This window comes from Anopheles darlingi, chromosome 2 (genome assembly GCF_943734745.1).
Source record: "Anopheles darlingi chromosome 2, idAnoDarlMG_H_01, whole genome shotgun sequence".
NCBI classification, from domain to species: Eukaryota; Metazoa; Arthropoda; class Insecta; order Diptera; family Culicidae; genus Anopheles; species Anopheles darlingi.
In genome coordinates this window covers 82,831,153-82,848,395 of record NC_064874.1, presented here as the reverse complement: position 1 = coordinate 82,848,395, position 17,243 = coordinate 82,831,153, and the positions used below count along the sequence as shown (strand labels likewise).

Genomic DNA, 17,243 nt, shown 5'->3' with positions numbered 1-17,243 from the left:
AACCGTATACCGTAACCGTAAGTCGTCAATGTTGCAGCTCAACCACATTATCTAGAGTTATGTTGGGTGCACCAGTCGATGTTTTTGCCAAAAAGAAAAAGATTTTTGCAATGCAAGGACGGTTCTTATCATCCAAATTTAGCCCCTCACAGAATGGTGAAATTATCATCAAGCAAACAAGCATGGCAGGGGTTATCAAGGTAAGTATGTTTGTTGCTCAAACCATGTTTGCTCTCGATCACTCCGTTCTTACGGGAATCAGAGGGGTGGTACCGAAATTTAATCAGTATAAAACGTCGCTTCGAACAGTTCGAAGGGTTCCTTCTGGTTTGACATCTAGAAATGAAGTTAATCATCCATTTTATTGTGTGTTATGCAGTTTTACATACTGCTGCTAGTAAATGTGATCGCAAAAGGAAAGACAATACCAACAGTGTAGAAGATGGGAAGCTGGCACTTAGTTTGGAGTTGGTCCTGATTAAGTTAGAGGCGATGGAACATAGATTACAGAAGATGGAGAACAGAATAGAACAGAGCCATAAAGAAATGTTCACCGCGATTGAGAAACTTGAACATCAAGTCGCCCTTAATGTAACCGAGATTTACAATCGAAGCAAGGAAAACATCGATGCGTTGGCTCATAAATTCGATAACGACATCGGACATGTGTTAAAATATCATCACAAGCAACAACCCTTTTCCTCGTGCAAAGATGTTCCATCGAACGTGTCGGGAACATATTTGATCGGTTTAAGCAATGTTGGCGTTAGTGTTCCGTTCAGAGTTTATTGTGAACAGCAAGCGTTCGATGGTGGATGGATTGTGATGCAGTACCGTTACGACGGATCACTGGACTTTTACCGAGGCTGGAATGAGTTCCGCGACGGGTTTGGTGATTTAAACAAAGAGTTTTGGTTGGGTCTTGAGAAGGTCCACCAGATAACAAGTGGTCGTAAACATGAACTAATTGTTGAATTAAAAGACTTTAGTGGAATCTACAAATACGCGCGGTATGATGGATTCGAAATAGGTAGTGAAAGTGAACGATATGAGCTGAAGGATCTTGGAAAATATAATGGAACTGCTGGTGATGTAATGTCTAATAATAAGGGTAGAAAGTTCTCAACGAAAGATCGGGATAACGATGGATATGGCAGACATTGTGCACAACATCACGAAGGTGCATGGTGGCACAGCGGTTGTACATATGCGACTTTGAACGGGAGATACATGAACTCGGACGATGAAAAATCAATGCATTGGTGGGATTTCAAATATAACCGACAGGGATTGAGTTACTCGCGAATGATGATCCGAGAGTTGGAATAGCGTTTTTAGTTGGATCAATACTACAGTGAAACGAAGGAATAATCAACGATGCTTCGAAAGAATGTAGAATAAAAATGCATTTTTAAAAGAAAATCCCACAACAAAATTAAAATGAAGAAGATATAATAAATTCCTCTTTTCTAATCCGAATTTCATCCGAAAAAAATCTTTCAGACATGAAGATTGTAAAAAAAAAGCGGAAGGAACTCAATGAACTCACAGTAGTCGTAGCGTAATGAAAGAAAATGTGCAGAAAATGGTTTGCTTGAGGCATTCCTCGCCCTTTTGGACATAATCCTTTTAATTAGTGCGTGCTCAGGATGGGGTGATTTTAAAATTCTATATAACCTATAACTATTACCTTCTCTACTATAACTACATTGAAAAAATCAAAAAGACATGGCTTAGAGTTTTTGATAACTTTAAAACGGATTCGTCATAAGCAATATAATATTAGATGAAATTTAGAATCCAAAACAATTTTTAATTCTAAACAATTTTATAAATTTTCCCAAAGAAAATCGCAAAATACATTTTTCATGATTCGAATAAACGTCAGTATCCTCATATGGAAAAGATAAATAAACCATTTAATTTCAAATTTATACGTATGCACATTAATCTTCAATATTTTACTTTGTTACATTAGGCAGGCAACCTTAGGCTTTTATTTATTCGTGTTCCTGTATTATCAACGATCAACGAGCGCAGAGTTTATAAAAACGAACATCAACTGTCGCCCGAATAGGGAATTGAACCCTAGACCGTTGGATTAAAAGTCCAACGCTCTGCCAGCTGAGCTATCCGGGCTGCTTGAGAATTCGATAACAAAAAATTACGGGTAGAATGAGGCGTTCCGATGCTATCTTATCCAGGTACACAGATCTGCCTTGACTTATAGCGTGTTTATGCGTTAAGGAAGCTGCGCAGGCTCTCCAGATAGGGATGGCGCGAAGGTACAATGACTAATGTTTATGGTCAATTACTCTTTATAATGTTATAATGTATGCTTTATAATGTTATAATGTTGATTATAATGTTAGGTTAATGTTAAAAAATGAAAGAATGAAATGTTTGATCAAATCAACAATCTCAGCATTTCTAACATCTTTCCATTTGCAGTGCTACAATTCGTGTGTTTTTGAATGTTCTCCGGCATCCGAAACACTTCCTAGCCGCTATCACACTCGGTCTGCAGTTGCCTTCCAATGTAGCCCTGAAGCGGATACACCGTAAACAATCATCGTCCATTACAAGCCCGATGAATAGAATCACCGGATGAAAGGATTAACCTGCTCCCGTGGTCGAAAGCGACCGCGCAAGATGAGGCTCTGCACTGGCCACTTTCAGCACTCGTTGCATTATCATACCGACGATGCAACGATGCTACCGTTTTGCATTCTCACCGGAAACATGGGTTTCTTATTCTCCCGTTTGCACGGTTTTTGTAACCTGGACACGCTGGACACTGGGGACGGGTTCACACGATTTTCTCGTTAGTGACCAGCACCCTGTCGAGTCAGGTCTCGGATGCTACCCGGACGGACTGACTAGCATTGCTGATGATGCCGTTTGGCAAAGGTACGCTTGTACCCCCCGCTTGACAGGGGCAAGAAAATACAATCCAATCAGATCATTTATCACGATCTGCTAACGTTAAGAGATTATGCTTCCATGGACTGCCATGGTCCAGCAATGATGATGCGAGCGACTGATGATGGCGCTGGTGATGCAAACATGCAAATTTACTTTACCATGCGATGATGGTGAACCGAATTTTACGGAGCGCGTATTCGTGTCTATTCAATGGATGGCTAGCTCGAGGACATCATGGAAAACACTCAGAACGTTCGTGCCAGAACAGTTTGTGCCTACCGTTTCCTTGCTGTGTCTTTGTGCATTACGATTTACTGCGAAGTGGGTGTCCTGTTGTGCGAAAGATTGATTTTGTGTTGAACAAAAGTTCCTTCACCCATGATTAAGCCAATATTTAAGGAAAACATAAAGACACACACTGCCGCTTTGTGCAGTGGTCAGTCAGCAAAAGATGAAAGGATATCGCATATGATACGGCACAGCGAGGTGAGTAATAACTTATTCAGGAATCCTTTCTTTGAAATCAAGACTCATAACACATGCAAAGGGATCTCACCATTGAAAGGAATGCGGAACGATTTATCGACAAACACATGAATGCATCGAATGCATAATTAACACAATTAACGTCACATTGACTGATGGATTGCCGATTTTTTACTCGGCATTCACTACCTTTGCCCATCCAAACCTAGCAGCAGGATGACTTCATCATCATCATCACTACATTAGTCCGTTTTAAAGTTCGGTTAGTAGGACCGCTTACGACCAGCTTAACATTCGCGTTGGCATCCACGAAAACTCAATCAAAAGTTTGACAATTTAAAATTCCACACATTTGCATCGTTAATGATGATGACGACCGACGGCCGACGGTGATCTGGTCCGCCCTGCTGATACACAGCAACTGGCGCCCGCTTTATGATGTGACGCCAGGCGATAGACATTAGGGCAGGGCAGGGAGATGGCTGGTCGCGAGGCTGGTTAAAAATGTAACATACACATCGATATAGTGTGGATGCACGATGCCGAGTGGATTTGACGTGGTTGAATAGTCTAGCGCAGTGGCCGTGCTGGCAGGGATAAAGAAGAGATTATGCAAGGCGCGGTGCATCATGGTGTGCATAAATTGCGATTATGCACATTCGAAATGTTTCCACGGGGAATTTCTCCCTGGAATCAACGATGGAAAGTGCACTAAAAAGCGGGGATTGGTTGGGTTGGGTTGGGTTGGGTTGGTTGGTTGGTCCATGGTTTAAATGACTGTGGGACACCTAAGGGGTTCGGGCCAGGGATATATTTACATATTCAATGAAATAAGCTGCAGAGAAGCGTTGCGTCATTTTAGAGTGCTGGATCCGTTGATCCATTACCATGCTACTACCCCATTCTATTTATGAGCCGAGAAGGTGGAACACACAAACACAAAAAAAAAAGCACATTTTTGCATAAATCTATCCGGTGAAGTGGTGGGAGTCGAGTTGATGCATTTTTTTTTGCGCTACTGTTCGCACTCGCCGGAAGAGATTTAGTAACAGTCAGGGTGAATGAGTGAGTGATTCGGAGAGGTGATTTATGAACTTGGTGATCCTCAAACGGATTAGTACAGGAGGTGTTGATTTAGTAGAGGGCATTCCGATCCAATATTCAATCAATAATTTTCCAATCAACAGAAGAAAAAAATCAGATTCATCAATCATCGGAATTGTTTTGATTTATAATAAATTCATTTAAAATCGGTATCACGATTCCAAAATACGTTGCACAAAATACAATTTCCGTTGTCGAAGGTTGCTTAGATTGTCGTCGTTAGTGAAGGTTCCAACGATGTCGACCAACGATGGCAGTACAACGAGCACTGTGCAGTCCAACGATAACGATGATAATTATATTCCACCAGCATAAAGCTGGTCTGGCTATAATCATGCAGCGGAATGGGTCAAAAACTTCCTTTTTACGAGCCATATCGGAGCAAGAGTGAAGGTTAAAGTTCTAGAACCTTCATTCCCTCAGTGACGCGTCAGTTGCAACGTTGCAACTGTCGAGGGTAGGATAGACTAGATCTTCAGCAAAGCGCAAAGCAGACGTTGGTCAGTCAGAAAAGGATACCAGCAAGGGATTCTGCCCTTAAAATGCTGCCGAGCTATCCGCGCTCAGTGGTCTTACACAAAGTGACAAGAACCATTCGAAATTCGTAACAAGAAAGAAGAAGCGGAAAGAGAAAGCAATGGGAAGAGGAGCCTTTTTCTCCCAGTAGGCGGCGGAAGGAAGCAACCGAGCAAATGGCCGAATGGAAACCGGCTGGCGAAATTCGCACGTTTTCCGCTTTCAATAAAAATCTCTTCATTTTGTGCGCAATCCGCACCGCTCGAGTGGAGTTGCCGTGTCCTTCACGAGATGGTCCACGATCCTTTCGTCAAAATCCTGTAATAAGCAAGAGAGGCCACCGTAATCGCCGACCGTCGTCGGTCGTGGCTGGCTGGCAAGCAGGTGGCGGGCTGGCCGGCTTTTCTTACAGCTGGAAGCATAAAAACTTAATCCCTTCTTGTGGCGAATCTCTGCATATGGGAATTCGGCTGAGGGGGGGCGGAGGCTCGAGCGATGCAACGCTGTGGAGGCGGAAAACTTTTCTCTGTCGGCTTTCCTTAGCGCCGGCAAACCGGAAAACGGAAGCTTTGGCCATTTTGGTAGCAGCTGCGCCATGGATTTAAAAGATAAAATCCGCCCAGTCCGCCGAAAAGGGGTTCTTCGGTACCGGGCCGGTCGGTCCGGGAGGATTCTCACTCACACGTTCCGGTCTTCATCTTTTTCCGGTGTTTGGCTAGACTTCGGCGAGTTCGGTTTACTAAGTAGTAACTAAGTACAAGTGCACTGGTTCGGCTTCATAATTGATGGAACTTGCTCGAATTCGAACTGAACGGAGGAAGAGAAGAAGGTGTTGTAACATTTGAAGACATCTGCTCCCGGTACACAACTTAGTCTATCGGCACGTGAACCATTTTGTAGCGGGACCACTTTGGCCACGGATCAACTCGTTCCGTTCAACTCCATTTTAACGCGTGTTCTCACGAGCTGAAAGTTCTTCCCTAGCGGATGCATACGGCTACTTAGTGCAAGTGCCTTAGGCTACGGTACTCGCTGCGCACCGTTGCACCCGGTGCCGCAGGCTTTTTGGGAACTAAATTTTGAAAAGTTGAACCAGCATGGCAAGATTATTTCTTGAAAAATGGTACTACGTAGATGGAGAGAAAACCGAAGGACTCCATAGGACTCTATCATTGGATGGTATGACGAAGAGAATGTCGTTGGATGGCACCGAAGAGACATTGCAGGATTATCCTTCCGAGAACGATTTACAACTTATTACCTCATCGCTGCTCCGGTAATCTAGCTCCAGGGAATGGATCACGTAAGTGGATTATGTGGATGTTACGGGTGCCAACGAATATGTTGTCCACCTGCTTCCAGACGGCAACATGAGCTACAAGTTTGGCATACTTTGGTCTGTGAGTACAGACAAGGTTCAACTTCCAATTTTGCAACAAGTTTTTCGTTTCCTGAGGGAATACTATGTGCAGATTTTTTGGTAATTAAAGTGTTTAATCCATGTTTTAAAAACGGATTAAAGCAAAAAGTTTCTTCAGATTGATATTGAAATATGGGTTTATTTGGTATTAATTGAACATACATTTTAGTTCCTAAGAAGTTTATCCCAGAATTCGACGAATGAACTAGTAAAAGATAATCTTTCTGCCATGGCTTACTGTTCGAGTAGAAGTAAAAATGATATATACAAAGCTACAACTTCGTTGGGATGAAACATCTCTTCGGAGTACGGTCCGTGGGATTTATCCGAGTCCGAGCAACTCATCCAATCCATCGATCATACTTATGCGCAAACCTTTGCTTAATCATTCTAATTCGAAATAAGAAAATGCTTCCTCTAACAATGACCTTTGCAACCTAACTAGACGTGCCATAAGACGGGTAATAAAACTCTCCATCATCTATTTCACTTACGGCTCGTTCGTGTTACGTCTGGCATAATACATCGGGACCTTAGAGCAGCAACATCTCCGATCGATTACATGCATTTGCAGCGCCATTTTCGTAACGTGGAATGAAATTCGCCAGCAATGATGCCGCATTTTTCCATCCCGGGAATCTCGACTTAATACTGTTCCGCTTCCCGGAAGCAACCGGAACCATGTGCAACATGTATCCATAGTCCGAGCCAGAACTTTATCCGTTTTTCGTGCCGCCGGCATTTACTCCAAATAACTTCTCGTCAAAATCCTACCACCACTGGCCCGGCCCGGCCCGGCATTGGTATCTAGTGTGGATTGCTTTACCTCTTCGCTGCCCCACCCCGGCCTCTTCATCACGCCTTTATTGAGGCTAGAAAATACTTTCCAATCCGTGCGGCGGTCGGATCCGCCAGTCGTTACGGAAATTTATGCAGCAAATAAATCTGCGATTCAATCCGAACTCTCCGGTTTTTTGGAGGGCGAGTTTTTCGTGATTCGTGTGGCGCAGCGTGTCTATGTGTGGCTCAAGCAGGCTCAAGGATTCCACCAACCGGAGTGCCGACGGATAAATTTCCCATTTACCAGCGCGAACCATTCGTTTTGCTCGGACCTCGGAATGCGGTGCTGCTTCTGCTGCTGCTGGAGGCTCGAAACGAAACGATCCGGCTCACAGCTCCGACGTAAAACGCTGGCCACAGATGCAAACTTTCTGCTCATCAGCGGTGTGGAAGGAATGAAAAATGAATTAAAATGAGTGATGATGTAATGGGCCGGCATGCTGGCTGGCTGGCTGGCTGGCCCGCTGGGCTGAATGCAGCATCGCAGATGAGGGTTGAATGTTTGAAGAGAAATGGGTAACAATTAAAATGGTTGCTGCATTCGCGAGGCATGGCCAAAAAATGGCTGGAAATTGTTTCCCAGAGTCCCCCTCCCTCTCGCAGGCCGGGAACCACCGGGGCCAACCATTTTCCCGCTGATAGATGAATCGCAACGGCTCCTCTCGAGCGTTGATGGGGAATGCAGATACGAATTTCACTTTGAACTCGCTTGGCAGCAGCAGCAGCAAATCCGCAGTTCCGAGCGTGTCAGTGTTGCTTGTTTGGCCGGTGATACTTTTGGCAAATTAACAAGAGGAAACTTTTAATTGAAACAACGAGCATGATTGCCCCTTCCCTCTCAGTTGCTCCGCCAAAAAGGGACCAAAAAGCGAGGGGAAAAAGAAATGTTGCGAGCCCGGAAGATGGAATTAAGCTCGGCGTCTTTATTGTTTCCAGAGCGAGCAGCAATTGTACAGCAAATGAGTCGACTTCGATATGGAAAATTGTCGACCTCCGCTATACACATCAGCTTCTAATGTTTGTTGTCGTTGCATTTAATAAACTTCTGCTAACTTCACCCGGCATAACTAACAAGTGTTTATGTTGTGTAAACTATAGGACATTTCTTAACGAGAGAGAGAAAAAGGTTAAATCAACAGTCAGAAGAAGATGCGCGTCCAGCGATACGCTATACACGATTGTTAATGGGTGCTCGTAGTGAAGGCGCTAAATGAGCGCGGTTGTTTGTGGTTGTGCAAAAAGGGTCGCAAAAAGGGCGGGGGGACCATTATAACATTCCTCGGTGAGGTCGATTTTGGGAGAGATTTTATGGTGCCCATTACTGACCGGGTTACTGTCATCCCAAAAATGCTCCATAGAGCCTCGTTCGTTGTAACACTAGAGTTTTGGTTTGGTTTGGGGGGGGTCGCCGGTTGTTCTGCCCGCGGTAAAGTATGTTGGCCCAAATATTTTCGCATCAATTATTAGCCACATTTTACTGCCATCTTCTTTCGCCATCGGCATGCCGGTGCCGGTCAAAGTGTTGCTATCAACGCCACATTCCAGGACAAGCTGGAATAGCGTTCGTTACAGAAGCGTTACATGTTTACGCGATCTGCCAGATCTCCCTAAATCCGGCAAGTAACGGTACTGGCTCCGTACAATGAAACAGCCATCTCATTTAATCGAATTTGTAATTTTCCCAACGCCCCGGGAAAATCCCCGTGGAATGTAGAATCTAAATTTTTAATTTGCTCGCACACTCGCGGTATGTGTTCGAGCGTTTAATTAAGGCATTTTTCCATGGAGGGGGGAGGGGCGGGGCAGGAGGGCGGATGGAAATGTGATTCAACCACTAATTATGGTAACATGAGATGCTTCGTGGCCCACATTTGATTGCCCTCGCCACAAGGCCTACCCGGATCGTCGATGACGGCGGCAGGCAGAACATGTCAATTTGGATTTTGGGTTTTTGTAACGAGGATTTCACGAATTAATATATCCATCCGTCCGGTGATAACATTATTTCTTGTAGTTTCTTTTCTCTCTCTATTGCTGACAAGGAAAGGCAACAAGCTTGTCATGTTTGAAGGTTTCAATTCAATTTTCTTGAACTGAACTGAAGTGAATTCAATTTTCCGCTACTCGATATTGGCATCACTGGCCATGCTATGCACACAGACACACACTCACACAACGGTTATTGGTGGTTTTGGGCCGATAAAAAATAGATGAGAATACGTTTTATCATGTTGTTTCCAGTTCGTTATATATTTATCTAAGGTCCGAACCGGCGCCGAAACCGGAACCAACGGACGGACGGATGGACGGACTCCATTTGCCGTGCCCCCTGCACGGCCCATACGCATTCATCGATCCTCATCGCCCCCCTACCGGTCCATCTACAATGGAACGACCCCAATCAAACCGAAAATGGGCTTGCGAAGGAAATGGGACCGATGGCCGGAAAGGCACGGTAGGCAGTCTGCTCCTTCAAGTGTGTTGCAAGCGGTTTAAAGGCAAAAAAAAATCCAAATCCGCTGACCATCACTCACTCGTCTCGTTTCTCTCTTTCTCTCGTTAGCCCCTCCCCCGTTTTGTGGGGGTGGAAAACTGGTAAAAAAGGGGTTGATAATTTGATTTTATTGCCAGCGTTCCTGCGTACCGGCCTGCCTGCCTGCCTGCCTGCCATTATGTTGCGCTTTATTTTACGATTACAGCGCTTTATTGGGTGTCATAATTCAACCGAAACCGGATCCTTCTCCGGCCACCGGCCACTGGAGGACCGCCGGAGCTGACCGGACGGAAAACGATGAAAAGGTTCGATGCACGTGGCCCGCAAGGACTCCGGTGCAGCCCGTTCGGTTGTGGGGCCGGCCAGGGCCATATGTAGTGCCCATTATGTATCGAGCGAGCTGCTGAAGACGGCCCGCCGTCCCCCGGGGATGGAGAAATCACGCACTTTGACCTCGTCTTCATGAAAGGTTATTAATTTGGTCCCGGAAAGAAAGTGCGGTTCGCCCGGTGGGAGAGGGGGTTTCAAATAACACCCACGTTAGAAAGCGAAAGGATTCGAGGATAAGAAAAGGGAAAATGGAGAAATGATATCCTTTTCTACCATTTTTTGCTTTTTGTTTCGATCCTTTAAACCGAAACCACAGCGTAAACGCGGTTTGGGATCGATATTAAATGAAGCTAATCAAGGGGCAGGTTTGAAGTAATAATTTACGCTGAGGCTGCTGATGAAACACGTTGTTGCTCTACGAAGAAGCACCTTACAAAATGAAATTCAGCTAAACTGGATCGCTTACTTTACTCAGCAAAAGTGAATACATAAACCCTACTTTTGTGTGAATTTGTGCATTTGTTTTCAACGGAAAACGGCTGATAAATAATGTGTGTCACATTACAGCTTCCCAATGAATCGTAATCGGCATCGGCGTCCTGTCCCATCAACAGCCTTTGAGCAGTCAAGTGGTAAGCATTGCATACAAAGTGGCACATTCTAAGCACTCGCTAGAGTACGTTGAATCAAAGGATATCAAGTATCCATTAAATTGCTTCCTCCAAATCGCTCGGGCCTGTGAAGCTCATCAGTAACCCTTGAACGAGCATAACTTCGACCAAGGACCGGCAGAACTCGAGCGCTAGAGGATGCTTCTGCAGGGCTTAAGTACTCTCGCTTCATCGAGTACGCTGTCTGCCAATGCACATGTTCTGCATACGAGAGCCGAATGGAAAATAGCAACTGGAGGAGCATGATCGCTGATGGGGAGAGAAGGTTTTGCAATTCCGCTTCTAATTGATTGTCTGACAATCCGAGACGGCAGCATGGCGTTATGGTGCCTTGACCATGTTAATCCTGTTTTTCCTCCTGAATGTAATTAATGGACAATTTCCCTCGCTAATCCTTGCCATGGACGTCGCCTTGCCGCTGTTGCACCAATGCTTTCTCAACGCCACCATCATCATCATCACCATCAGCAGCAGCAGCAGCAGCAGCAACATGATGCATGGTGGTGTGATTTACCGGAGGGAAATCCAGAAGGAATCGATGGACCCAGGAAGTTGTTCAACTTTTACAATTTAAATCAATTCCAACGGAAATCGTACCACTGCAAACCGGTCGACCGGACCGGTCGGTCGGTGTCAGACGTTCGAATTCGAGTATCCCCGGTGCCAAACGGTATACCCCGGCTGGTGTGACATATCCACCGACCGGGTAACAGCTGCAGTGAACATCGTTCCGTTCCCCGGAGGTACCAGCGGGCGAGCGGGTCTCGATGCGCTGCGAGGTCCGAAACTTTTCCAATGAAAATGCGGGTTTGATGAGTGGACCGAACTGGAACTCTGGCACTGGAGTGAGTGTTTATCGTAGAAATGAATCGCAGAAGAACTGCACCACCACCAATGGACCTGCATCAGAACTTCAAGCCAGCCATTTGGCTGGTGCGGTTTATTTCAAGATTTGTCCATCGAGTTTGATGCTCATTTGACCGTTTGGAGTTCTTGACCAAATTTCATTTCATTTATGGCGAAGTAAAGGAGTCCTTTTAAAGAATTACTTTCCGGTTGGAATGAGGGGACCATCGAAATGAGCTAGCTTCCGACATTAGTTGATTGAAAGTGGCTTTACACATCAATTAATGTGCTCTTTGGGAGTTATTTTGGGATGGTCTTTTGATGGAAACTAAAACCTTCATTCAATGCTGTTTGAGATCATGAAAATTCAATAGGATTTGTGGCTTTCGATTCGATTTTCAGATTCCTGGTTTTCGAAGAATCTTCTATGCATGATGAATTGTGTAGAAGATCATTTGAAGTATATGTGTATAATTCTGGCAGTGAAAGCTGGTAAAGAAAACTATTAACTAGAGTAAGTTTAATGAAATATCAATTCATTTGAAAACACGGAAGCTAATAACCATTATAATTACTACAAAGCCTATTACAACCGCGTCAGTAATCTAAACAACAAACAATTCAGTAGCAGGAACCAAATAGATAGCTACTGTTTTGCTGAAGTCATTCCGGTTCCGGTTTGTTTTTGCCTCGCAATCCATCCAACTGTCATTAAGGCTGGCGAGGCAGGTAATCATGATATCCTCCCCTCCCTCGGGGTGACAGAAGCTCGGAGGGCGAAGAAATATAATATCGAATAAATAACCGAACTCGTGAGTTACCACTCACGTCGCATGCATGCCCTTCCTTAACGAGCTGGCTGCCGCTGCATCGCGTTACCCAAGGATTGTGCCAACGGTTTCTTTTTTGCGCTCTCCCCGATTACCCCCCGACTACCCTGGACGTCTCAATGTCGTAATCATAATCATCACCCGGGCGGAAACCCTCGAGGGGGAAACAGACACACGAGCCCACGGTCACGGGATCGAAACTAGGGGGCACTGACTCCCCCCGTAGGATTCGCATTGAATTGCCATTCGGGTTCGGGTCGGTGGTAGTAGTAAACAGTGTGGCAGTATGCCATGCTCGCTGCGCCACCATTTATGAGTATGTTTGATTTATATTGCAAAAGCATGTCAAAAGCGAAAGCTAACGGCGGTAGTGTGTATGCGTGGTAGTGCCGTGCAGTAGGCCGGGCCGCATCCATCCATATTATCATCCATATTGGCAGCGGGTGTGACACACGGAGTCACCGCTCCACTCTGCACGCAATCCAATATGGCACCTCGACAGTAGCAGTAGCAGTAGCAGTGGCACAAGCAGCGATCCCTCTGGTGTGCACTCTGGTCGCCTGCTTGGATGTGACACGCGGTCTCTGCCGAAAGCTGTCAGGTGGCGCGCCTGCTTTGTTCAAGTTTGCGTTCGACATGAACAGGAGCTGCGTTCGTCCTGGACCTGGATGGCGTGCTCTGGAGACCTTTGGTCGTGTATTGGATTCATATGCACCGCAAGGACACTCAGCGTGCGCGCTGTGGCGCACCGTTGTGCCCTTTAAATAGTTCGAAACGAATTTTCCAACAAAACAAACACTGAAGGAGTGGTGTCATTCGGGACACGCGAGTGGGCCCCGTGCACAATTATGCTCCGAGTGTCTCGCGTTGTTTCGATTGCATCCAAATTCACGATTCTATTTCCGATTGCAGGTGTGACACCCTGCCCTGCCTGTTTACACCAGACAAACGGGACCTCAAAGCGTCAACATGAAGAACCCCGCAATGCCGGAGCAGCACGAGAAGTTGCATCAAAGCCCATTCCACTCCGTGTCCTGTCACTTCCAAGAAAGGAACTTCGTTTTACGTCAAACAGTTCCTCGGCGCGCGATATGTCTGCACAGGTATTGACGTGCGGCAGGACTCGCGATTAAGAAAGTCGGTCATCAGGTACCTCACTGTCTATACCGGCCTTTACCAATACGGATCACCTGACGTCTCCCCTTTCCATGGAAGAAATACGAGGAGAATCACGAGAAAGAAAGCGCACCATCGTGGTGCCACCGCACGAAAAGGTCGATGGCAGTAGTTTCATAGTTCGGTCACCGCGGCACCGTCCAGTGCGCCCGAATGTCGTTCCCTTTGGGGTGTTCCCACTTGGGGGGTGGGGGCGCAAATGGATATTGGAATTAGAATGGCACGCCACAATGGCTCGGTGTGAGAAAGTGTGCTCTCGGACCGGATCGGTTTGGCGGAGGATAATATCAATCACCACCTCCCCCCCCCCCCCCCCCCCCCGAAAAAGTGCTGCAATGCCTTCCCGGAAAATACACGAAGCCCTCCATCGGCCACAACACGAGTTCCTGGTTGGGCGTCTCAGCACTCCCGTTGACTGACCTAAATGTGTTACTTTCATTGTGAGTGGCAGTGGCAACGTTCCGTCTTACCTCCTGCCACGGTCCTGCCGTGTGTCTGTGTGTTTGTTTGGAAATGGCACTTCATGCGGAAATAGTTTTCGCATCCATTTTCACCGTCCATCATAATTCAAATACGTGGCGTTCAAATACAGAGTAGGGGGTTGTATGGGAGTGCGGTTTGTAGCCGGGAAAGCGAGCGGTCGGGGAGGGTGTTTATTGTTGCTGCGCATGGCGCATATAAATTCCCATTCGAGGCCAATTCCACAACACAACATAATAGTCAAAGCGGGCTCCGCTTCCGTACGGAAGATACCTTCTTCGTTGTTCCGTTGGCACCGTTGGAATTTGTGAGATGTTTACGGTTGGCTAACGCCCACAGCCAAACACAATGGGAACACGCGTGACTTGGATTGTCTTGCCGGAGGAACACTGGGAGCTTTTAAGCGCTATGCTTGAGCGGGAATTTCAACATATGTTCTGATCGAATACAGATTACATCCTGGTACGAGAACGCTAGTGCCGAAAGCGAGAGCGATTCCCTAAATATCTAAACACAGGTATTGAGCACGATGATCGTGTAAGTTGTTTAAGTTTTATTTTTTGCTGAAAAGACACATCTAGAACCACACTGTTGTGTGAATCTGAACGACTGATGAAACGATCCGGACAAATGTGTTTCATTTCATGCGGCACAAACCAAGAAAGGGGACACGGAATGATGGTCCTGAAATGTCGCTCCGGCCATCCCTTTGATTGCCTAACAATGATTGAGCTGCTTGACAGCCGTCACCTCGGGGCATCCAAAATTCGATCCACAGGTGGATCCGCCTCCGATGCCAAAACGGTCTACCGGAAGCCACAGCAAAGGGCCAGCAAACCCGGGCCACCGGGTGTCAACAATTAACGGAGCATGGCGAAATTCCAAGAAGCGCAACTTTTCTCCTCGTCACCACACACACACACACACACACACACACACGCAAACCGAGCCTGATCCGAGACGGTTCTGTTTGCACTGGTCAGCGGAACGGGGCCGGAAACAATCAAGCCTTCCGAAAAAAGGGCGATTTTTGACGCCACAAGACGTCAACGTCCTGGTCTAACCGCCGGCAAGTAGCTAAGGAGCGACCGAAAGGAAACTAAATAAACAGCTAAATAAATAAATAACAGAGCACCGAGCGCCTCCACCTCGGTTTTCGGACCAAAATACATACACACACAGTTTTTCTCATCAGGAGCGCTCTGTTTGCTGAACCCCCCTCCCGGCCGGGATCCTGTTTCCGTTCCGGCTTCCGTCAACAGGCCACGGTCGGCCACCTTCCTCTTCTTCTCCACCGGGTTTTCTTGGAGACCACGAGGACATCCGGTGATGGAGTTTGTTCCGTTTGAAGCGGTGGATAAACTGGCGTTCCCTTCTTTCGCCATCCGTCTGCTTCCTGTGCCTGTGCGCTGGTATTTATTAATCTTTTATCAAACCCCAGAGCGGTTGCGACCCGAGACCGATGCTGAAATAGAACCAGCGTTCGGGTGAACTCCGGCATGCGAATGGCTGTCGCTTGTCTGATCAAATGTCAAATTTTTACGAAAGCATCATCATCATCATCATCATCATCATCATCATTTCGAGGTATAGATTACTTGCTAATCTGTCCAGCAGGTTACCGTTGCCCGACTGTCACTGGCCAAGATTAGACCGACGGTTGGTGAAAGTTTCGAACGTCGTAAACCGATGCGACAGGTGCCTACGGTTCGATAGTCCGAAATGGAGACAGAAAAGCGACAAAGAAAAGCGAAGGTAAGCCAAAAATGGAAAAGAGTCCTTCAAAGTATCCTTCCAGGTATCGTGACACCTTTGGTGGTGTGTGAGATGGACAAAAATGGATTTCAAACGCTCCCACCCTCCCAAGAGCATCCTGAAAAATATTAGCCCTTAATAAAAAGTTGCTCATAGATTAGCGACGGAATCAAGTTTTACCATCATGCTGCTTCATTTTTCATGTAACAAAACATAAAAAATGACTAAACCACCGGTCGCACCAACTGTGCGCCAACCTAGGGCCTAGGGGTCAATTAAGATAAGCGTAACCCCGGGGTTTCGGTCAAGTTATCGGCCACGTTCGATGCCCGTGCGGCACCACCATCCAGAGACCATGCGGAGTCGTCAAAAAACCGGGACCGGGCAGTCCCGAAACAGGCACCTAAAACTCTCTAAATACTACTGTACCTTCTTGGACTGCCTGGCACAAGTTTACGCTTCGCAAACATGACGCGCCTGACAGGTCGCTTCCATTTATGGGACCATTTTGTCATCTTACGGTGATGTAGAGGGTGCTGGGCCTTTGGGCTGTCCAAAGTTGTCCCTTTTCGCTATCCTTTTTGGGGTTTCTTTTAGTTGGTTTTGCTGGAACACGTCAATTTGACCGTCTGTCACTAGAGGTCGCCGTCGCCTACTTGACCGTCATTTTCATCAATTTATATGTTGTCCAATCCACCCAAACCATTCAGTAGGCCTGGCTACTAGGTATCTCTGGAACTCTTGTTGGTCTGTGGTCCTGCGTTGTTACATCGAAACAATCGAATGCGTTGTTGGTGGAGTGGAAAATTTACAATATGAACCTCAGATGGCTCTCGTTAAATCAGCCGTCACATAAATCACAATCCATGAAGAAACTCCAGCATAAATAACTCCAGCAGCGCCAGCAGCATCGCACCAAAAAAAAAAGCTTCCAATCAATGTTCAATGTGATTAAACCCGTATCTCAACCAGCGGGGTAGCCACGTTATGATAATGTGGCGCTCTCCATCACAGCAGCCGCCCCCTCCCGGATGTTTTACAGCCCCTTCTCCAGCCCCCTTTTTTCCGCGCATGTAACATGAAGTCATACATGCATTATATTAATTGTTATTTTTAATTTTATGTCGGAAACTCATGAATTAATTGCCCGGCCGGCGGTTACGTTCGTTGTGTCGTAACAAAAAACGACGGTGCGAGAAATAAAACAATTAAAAACACCCCAACCCACACAGGACGGGCATAAGTCATCCGCAAGCACTTGTTAAAGCATACCGTGCGGCCACGAGCTCCACGTACCTGCGCCGAAAGCGTCACAAAAAGCATACCTTTTAATGTAGGACACTCCTTTTTAAGCTGGAAGCGGGCGCGGG

At 46.3% G+C, this 17,243-nt stretch overlaps 1 protein-coding gene and 1 non-coding gene across 2 annotated transcripts; one reads left to right on the top strand and one right to left on the bottom strand.

The window, feature by feature from the left end:
* Positions 1-474: 474 nt before the first annotated feature.
* LOC125960214 (angiopoietin-related protein 1-like) lies at positions 475-1,329 on the top strand. The gene has a single exon (XM_049693475.1). The coding sequence runs from the start codon at positions 493-495 to the stop codon at positions 1,327-1,329; it is 837 nt and encodes a 278-aa protein (XP_049549432.1). The 5' UTR covers positions 475-492.
* Positions 1,330-2,066: 737 nt separating this feature from the next.
* Positions 2,067-2,139, bottom strand: Trnak-uuu (transfer RNA lysine (anticodon UUU)). Its single transcript has one exon. It is a non-coding gene; the product is annotated as a tRNA-Lys (tRNA).
* Positions 2,140-17,243: the final 15,104 nt, after the last annotated feature.

Coding starts and splice junctions, on each gene's coding strand:
- LOC125960214 (XM_049693475.1), top strand. CDS start 493: ATGGAACATAGATTACAGAAGATGGAGAACAGAATAGAACAGAGCCAT.